At 38.4% G+C, this 7,808-nt stretch overlaps 1 protein-coding gene across 2 annotated transcripts; it reads right to left on the bottom strand.

The window, feature by feature from the left end:
* Positions 1 to 23: 23 nt before the first annotated feature.
* On the bottom strand, positions 24 to 7,118 carry gtf2h1 (general transcription factor IIH, polypeptide 1). Of its 2 annotated transcripts, none has more exons than XM_056417275.1 (15): positions 6,977 to 7,118; positions 6,444 to 6,605; positions 6,158 to 6,350; positions 5,697 to 5,862; positions 5,478 to 5,571; positions 4,498 to 4,647; positions 4,274 to 4,353; positions 4,020 to 4,153; positions 3,857 to 3,944; positions 3,676 to 3,764; positions 2,930 to 3,047; positions 1,864 to 1,954; positions 1,450 to 1,565; positions 823 to 915; positions 24 to 739 (listed from the first exon to the last, which is right to left on the bottom strand). In XM_056417275.1, exons 2-15 carry the CDS (start codon positions 6,595 to 6,597, stop codon positions 653 to 655), a joined length of 1,653 nt encoding a protein of 550 aa, XP_056273250.1. In that variant the 5' UTR covers positions 6,598 to 6,605; positions 6,977 to 7,118; the 3' UTR covers positions 24 to 652. The 2 variants fall into 2 exon arrangements, with proteins under 2 accessions (XP_056273250.1, XP_056273251.1); XM_056417276.1 differs by lacking the exon at positions 6,977 to 7,118 and adding an exon at positions 6,745 to 6,939.
* Between the last annotated feature and the right edge of the window lie 690 nt (positions 7,119 to 7,808).

Genomic DNA, 7,808 nt, shown 5'->3' with positions numbered 1-7,808 from the left:
AACAATCGCTCGCAAAAAGTAAATACAAGTGAATGTATGGATTTAATGAAATACTGAAGTTCCAAAAGAAAGGGGCGTGAACAAAAGGTCACTTTAATGCAGTGACATTTGTGTCTTCAGTGCAAATAAAAAGGTGCAGACATTACAAACCAGTAACGGTGTGATTTGAGCCACACACACATACACTAATGCACTCGGTGCCAAATGTTTTTACAGTATTGCTTTATTCATTTCACCTTTTGACCGACCCCGGGCTCAGAGGGGCTCCTCGTACACCAAAGTCTCTTCCTCTGCTCACACACTGATGAAACGCATGTTGGCACTCATCAGCCTGTTGTCCTGAGGGCCATTTCGTATTTTCCATTTGGTCACATCACATTTTAAAAAGTCCCATTTAACCATTGTAGACACACATCTCTCAACTATTGAGAAAACAAAAAGAGAAAGAATCAAATGATAGATAATTGTGACCGAGATGCAGTTAGTCTCGGTTGAACAGTTTGGGATGTAGCAGCGTCCATTCTAGATCCTCATTAAACCTGTGTGTCCCATCCGGCTGTGGTCCCTACACAGCAGTCTAGAGACCCTCTCAGGTCACGTGTCCGTGTACTGTAATCTCTTCCTTGTCCTCTCTTCGACAAAACATCAGGCCTCAGGTTTTCCTCAACATGCGACGGGTTTGCCAGATGTGGAACTTGCTGTAGGCGGTCTGCAACATCTGCTCCAAATGCCCTGTGAGCTGTGGGGTGTCAACGACTTTATTTATTACAAGGCCCACCGGGTATAAGACATTGTGTCATGATTTAGAGCTTAGAGACTTACATTTGTACTCAAGTACTGACGCTGAATCTTCTCCTGAAAAGGACACAGCTTGGTCATCTGGAATCTCTCGAGGTTTGACTTCATTTTCGTCACCTATATTAAAAAAAGTACGAGGTGAGGTGATGAGAACAAATGTGAAGTAAAAAAATAAACATTAGGAAAATCTGGTAAACAAAATGCTTTCTATGACGGGAGACTGTAGTGTTGGCGGTGAACTATTTATGTCAACTATATACACTCTACTGCTTATTGACAGCCAGTTTGGTTTCTAGAAGACACAATATCGTGATGACCAAGTGAAAACCAATATCTACAGTCATGTAAATTAAGGATACATAAAACATAAAATACTGGGATTAGTGTCGGATAGCTCTGCTAACAAACATCTACTTTTAAAAAACAAGACAAGGCTGAAATATTTTTATCAGCATTATGTTTTTTAATCTGAAATTGCTCTCTGTTACTGCACTGTTATTGTGGTTTGTATTCCTTTAAACCACACATACATGAGGATTAAAAGTGGCAAAGTTCTTTTTGTTGCCAAAGTAATTGGTGGTCAAGACAGGGAATGAGCTACAGTGTGTGACAATAAGCATCTGAGCTCCTTTCAATAAAGTTATCATTCACCTTCTCCTCCATAAATGGTGTGTTTACAGGAAAACAGGACCAGAAGTGTCTCAACAACTCTCCAGCAGCTGCATAAAGATGCTTCAACTCTCCTTGAACCTCAGAAGGTATCATCTCTGAAAAGAAAAACAAATATGGAATACAACATTCAAAATATAGTACTGCTGGTTTAAATTAACACTAGTTATGATTGGCTCAGGTTTAAGCAATAGTGAGTCCATGAGTCGTCAGTGAATCATCCAGACATTTCCAATGAACATTTTGAGATTTGAATCCCTCCCTCCAGCTCTACAGAATGCTCAGACACCAGTCTTATGGAATCAAACACTACAGCTGTGCTCAAGGCACTCACTGATCACCAACCTCCACAGTAAGCAATAATAATGTTATTTAGCAATTGTACAACACACTTACGGTTAATGGCCTGCTGTGTTGCTGCCTGCATGAGGACGCCACCTGAAGAAAGCGCTGCGATGGCAGAACTAGCTGTTGTGCTGGACAACACCTGCAAAGAGTAGTTCTGTGTTTAACTCTTTCAAGGCACCATTCATATTGTTCTTCATATTCTTGACTTTTTAGGAAAACTGAAAGTCTGGATTATAGTTAATGAGTTTGCTGAATTTGTAAAATGTTCAAGATGGAGTAAGAATTAGCTGATCATAATTTGTCACAGTCTTAATCTTCTGACCTGACCAAAGAATTCATTAAATTAAATGTTAAATAATCAAAATTGATTATTGCAAGTTAGAAATCCGGAGTACACCGTTACTGTATCCTGACAGTAGATGAGACAGATGATCTGTGAAATATCAGGTTCCTCTGCCTTCTTTTAGTTTCCTGATGGCCTTTAGCAAGATTCCACCGTGTCCCAAGAAAACAACCAATCAGAACCGACGAGTCTCTCACAAAACATCCATAATTTCTCCTGAAGCTCTGAACAAACTGTCAGACTAGAAAGTGCTGATCAAATATCAGTCTGTATTGCCTATAGCTCACATCCCATGTTTTTAGAAACATATTTTAGTTCCCGTTTAGCTGTTAAATGAGAACGTTTGTGAACTGACTGCCATGTTGACATCAGTCAAGCCCAAATCAAGACCTGCCCACCAACCAGAGGGCATGATACATTTGACACTCAAAATGTCTGGTGAAAAACAGGCAATACAGAAACAGAATCTCGATTTATATCAGGCAGTGATTGTAAGTGTGTTTTTTCTTGCCACACTGTGAAACTTAAAAATGTCAGTCGGAGCAGTGAAAACAGGCAGAGGAACTTGTTTTTTCCATGAATGTTTTTTCATGTACAACTATTAGGATATAAGACCTTTTTTTTTTTTTAAAGCTACGAGCTTCAACCTGAGGACTTCTGCATAGAGTGCAGAGAATGAATAGAGCAAACTACAAAGATGATCACTGATGATCGTTGAATCACAACCAAGACTTTATATGTGAATCTGTGATTCAGTGTGTGGGATCTAACCTGAGTGAGGTTGGGTTTGTAATTGACCATCTCATGTTGGATGTAGTTGACAGAGTTGATGATATCCTGGCTTGTCGTATACTGTTGGGACTGAAGTGGCACTGGACCATGAGCATACCTTATGAATAAATAGGAGAGAGAAACATTACATTAAAACACCTGAACTTGACCAAATGACTTGTCCCGTTTAAAAGCATAGAGTTGGGGCTGCAAATGCAGAGCATTTTATTCCCTCAACCTAATATTTCATATATTTAAGTTACGTGCTGAAGGAACTTTAACTCAGTGAAAGCAATAAATGAAATACCAAACCTATTTTTAAAATAGTTCAAAGTGCACAGTTGATTGTTGGCTACTGAACCCTCAAAATGTTTGATGAGATAGAGGCGTGGCTGGAGATGACACAACTTATCAATAGATTCTCTCTTTAGTTTAGAAAAAAAATTCTTAACAAAATTGATTTTAAACTGCTTATTTAAAAGTCAATTATAAAGGGAAATACAGCAAAAATAGATTCAATTTCTTCTGTTTCATACACAGTTTGTACATTTGTGACAGTTTGTTAAATAACATAAACAGTTTAAAACCATCAACCGTCTGTAAATGTGTGATTTTGATAGGCGTTATTCGAACAAATACATGTACAAAAAGTGTTTCATTAATTAACCACTGCCATTTGGAGTTAACAATTGACCCTGTACAGAACAAAGAATAAAACAAATAATGAAAAAATGGACAAACTGTACCTGTCCAACTTCTTGAGGTTTAACGCGACTGTTTTTGGTCTGTTTTCCCTTTGCAGATCTTCATATTCTATGGCTTCTTTTAATTTAACCTAAGGAAGTTTGACAACAGAAAAAGTGACGCAGCCTGTTTCTGAATAACATATTTAAGAAATGTCTGGTAAAGCTGCAGAGCCATCATCACCTTCTTCACAGCAGGCTGGAAGAAGTCAGAATCCCTCGAGTTTCCATCTGTACTGCTCGTCTCACTGGCTTGGTCAGCTGGTGTCTCCCTTTAAAACCCACACAGTTAGCAACTAAATAAAGACATTGAGCAAGTTATATTTGTTCTAACGTCATTTCTTTACCTCTTCCCTGCACCGGCTGCCAGCACCATGGCACTGTGATGGTTGAACCGCTTTATGATGGCAGAGTTGCTGCTCTCCTTCACCGACCGGTTCGAATTGGAAGTTGAGGGCAATGTTGCATAAATTCCATAACCCTGTGTCACAAAAATACCAAGTCCTGAGGTCCAAGGAGAAAGTCGAAAAAGACAGCCATGCGAGTAAATCCTGTTCGATTAGTCTGATGTTGCTGCGTTTGGCTAATCATTAAATCTCACCTCGTCTAATGTTTTATCCTCCAACATCAGGAGGTCGACCAAAGGATTCTTCACTCCTTGAACCACCATAGACTTTAACCCTGCATGAAACAGATTTAAAAACATCTGAAAACAGATTTGTGGCAGTTTTGTTCGCAGTGACCAATTAAATGTTGAAATAATACATATTCCGTCATCGCTAGAAAATGTGAGATTTGCATCAGGAAATGCTTTAAAACTCCTACCCTTTTCATCCTGCTTGGCACACTCTGAGAAGATATCCTGTGTTCCTGTGTTGATGCGGTCTCTGTGAAAATAATGGGACTGGAAAAAGCGGGTCCAGAACTCCTTCTCCGTCAGGTTATGGGGCACATTTTCACAATACTTCTCTTTCACTGCAAGTACAATGCAAGTCGACATTAATATATTATAACCTCTTTGCTGTGTTTAGCTGCATTAACAAAGTCAGTCACTGAGGTGGCCAGGAGTGCACTGAACTGTTGGTCTTAAGATGAACCAGCTGATTTCACAGAACAATTCTTCCTTTCTGGCATCACTGTCGTAATTCTTAGCTGAAGTTAAAAACTGAGTTTACAGCAGCCTTTGCTGGTCTATCATCACTGTGTAAGATTTAGTGATATCTAGTGGTGAGGTTGCAGATCGTATCCCACTGAATACTCCATTGACACCTCCCTTTCTAGGTGTGTATGTGTGCGTGTATACTATACACAAGCTGGGAAAGGACGCACATACACATACACACACACACACACACACACGTGTATGTATAAAAAGACACACAGGCTTGGAAAGAACACACACACACAGCTTTGTGTGCTGTGCTGTGTTTGTGTAAACATAGTGACGGGGAATGAGAAAAGATTTAAATACTTTAATTAAAATGTAATTTTATATCTTAACCATACTCCGGAGATAACCGTGTTTTGTTCCCATCCCCATCTTCAGGTAACAGAAAAAGGCAAAAGGTTCTCGCCAGAGCCAGTGTGTGGTATGTTCGTTCTGGGCTGCTGCAGAAACATGGCGGTGCAACATGAGGTTAGGGTAGCCCTCTGTGAAATAAGACTAGCTAACTATGTAGATATGCTCTTTCTCAGTCAGCACACAAAAACATAACAATTCTTAGTTTAACATCATTGAAGACATATTCCATTTATGCCAATACATTCCTGTATATAGATTGTTCCTTTAGGATGTTATCCTTTACCTGTAGGGTATGTTCTGAAGATGGATTCAATTATGTCAGCAGTCAGATTATATCTCAAGCCATTGCAGCCATCTGTCTGAGGTCTAATGTCTGCCTGTAATGCACAACACAAAACATGTTGTTACTGCTGAAGTTGTCAAAGCTCAATCAATTATGAAATTTAAGATAAGATTGTTTTAAAAATGTAAGGTCTAATTGTGCCAGAGTCGAAGTACTCACCAGAAAGGCTCCAGATATACCGACTTCCTGTTTGTTGTTGGATGAAGAGGGGTCTGCATGGTTTGTGTCTCCTAACCGGTTTGCCCAGAATTCATCTGCACTGATCACCTGGCTCACGACCAGATCTTTATACAACTGGAAAAGCACTGGATCTTCTTGAAGCATCCTACAGGAGAAATAACAATCACAATATTTTAAGTCAACAATTTATGAATAGATTAATTATTAAATGACATTAGTAAATAATGAATGCCTAAAAACCTCATTGGTGATATCAAGAGTAAGGCATTCATATATAATTTCCTTTTTTTATTTCGATTACACAGACAAAGCTGGCTGAAAAGGATAAACTAGTTGTTTGTTTTCATCTTTAAATGAAATGTAATGAGAGTAAGAAAAGACATAGAACATTGCCAGACATATGTTTGAAGCTCAATCTTGTGAAAACACCTTTGTCTTACCTGTTTTTCTCCTCCAGTTCCTTGTTGGCTTTCTTCTTGAACTTGGGCAGCAGCTGCTGCAGCAGCTCCTTGGCAGCATCTCTGTCTTTGAGTGCACTGCTATCATTGGAAAAGTGGAATGTGGTACTCTCGCCAGTGTGAAGCACCAGCTGCAGCTGAATTTTGGATTTACCATCTGGACTGATCTTCTGACCTATACAGAGAACCAATAAAGTGCAGCTTGAGAACATCACCAACACATCATCATTTTAGTAGTCCTTGTCATTGGATGGTATCAAGTACTCACAGCGAGTATCTGCATACAAGTGGCTGACTGTGAAGCGGTCTTTACCCTCTGGACCCCAGGCTATCCGTTCAGCCATCAGATAAAGTGTGCCATCCTGCTTCTTCTGGCGAACCTTCTTCACCACCAGCAGCACCTCCTCTGATAATGCTGCCATGGCTCAAACTGAAACAAGTTATTCATCATTAATAAGCATGTCCTGCATTAGCGGTACATATCGAATTAATCTAATTAATTCCACTGATAAAAGGATAAAGAACTGTGCTACTTTACACACATGTATTTAACGCTATGACCAACCCACCTAGTCGTTACTTAACCTAATTAACTGGCGCAGGGATGAAGCCAGTAACATTACCAGTTCAGCTGATTTCACCACACCGTCCTGATTGAATGGCATGTGCCCTTCTGCCAGTTAACGCAATCTAACCACACACAAGCCTTTATTATAATAACTTAGCTCACTCGCGGCACGTTAGCTAACGTTAACAATCAAGAAGAAAAAAACCTGACGGAGAAGTCTGCAATAAACTTACTTTAACGTCAATAAAACGATACTGAAACGAGCACCTCGCTTTTCTTCAACACATAATCTCAAACTAATATATTCTTGAATATAAAAACAACCGAATGAGTTATTTCAAACGGAATTTTGACTCCTCTAACAGTGAGCGTCCAGACTTCACCGCCGACATGACTGCCAGACAGTGTGTTGCATTAAAAATGTTCCGACTGGAAAACGGGATAAAGAAAACAGTTCCGTCAAAAATATATGTATTGAAGAATTTAACCATATTAATAATTATACTAAGAATTGAATAATATAAATGATGATGTGAAACTCGTTTAAAAATGCAACATTTTGGCAAATCTGGTGCAATATAGTTTGGGAAATGTTATGCAAACATATAAATGAATTTTTATTAGTTTAACATTTTAATAATAATAATATTTCGAATTTATATAGCGTTTTTCCAGACATTCAAAAATACTTAATGATATGCTTTGTATTTAATTACTTTTGTATTCATACATTATTGTTATTCATTTATATTTGCTTCCAAACGGTTGTATACTGCCAGAAGAAAAAGTTGGGGTACATTTTGATAATTTATGTAAATGTGCTTTGTTACTCTACCACTGAGGATACATTACATAGACTTCTGGCCCTGTACTTGTAAGGGGCATTCTGTCAAACATAGTTTTCTGAAAGAAAATACAATAACAATATTTAAAGAATTATTAATGAATTTATTAATGATTAAATAACCATAGTAAATAATAAATGCCTAAAAACGTCATTGGTGATATCGAGAGGAAAGCATTCATTTATAATTTCCTGTTTGGTATTGATTTACTGAAATGCAC

This window comes from Pseudoliparis swirei, chromosome 6, assembly GCF_029220125.1.
Source record: "Pseudoliparis swirei isolate HS2019 ecotype Mariana Trench chromosome 6, NWPU_hadal_v1, whole genome shotgun sequence".
NCBI classification, from domain to species: domain Eukaryota; kingdom Metazoa; phylum Chordata; class Actinopteri; order Perciformes; family Liparidae; genus Pseudoliparis; species Pseudoliparis swirei.
Note: the sequence above shows the minus strand (reverse complement) of the source record. Positions and strands in the feature narration are given on the sequence as shown.

Bases quoted from the DNA above. Each gene is read 5' to 3' on its own strand.
- gtf2h1 (XM_056417275.1), bottom strand. From the start codon at position 6,597: ATGGCAGCATTATCAGAGGAGGTGCTGCTGGTGGTGAAGAAGGTTCGC. The intron at 4,154-4,273 runs GTGAGATTTAAT...TTTGTGACACAG, and splicing joins AGGATAAAACATTAGACGAG to GGTTATGGAATTTATGCAAC. The intron at 740-822 runs GTAAGTCTCTAA...GACACCCCACAG, and splicing joins GTCAGTACTTGAGTACAAAT to CTCACAGGGCATTTGGAGCA.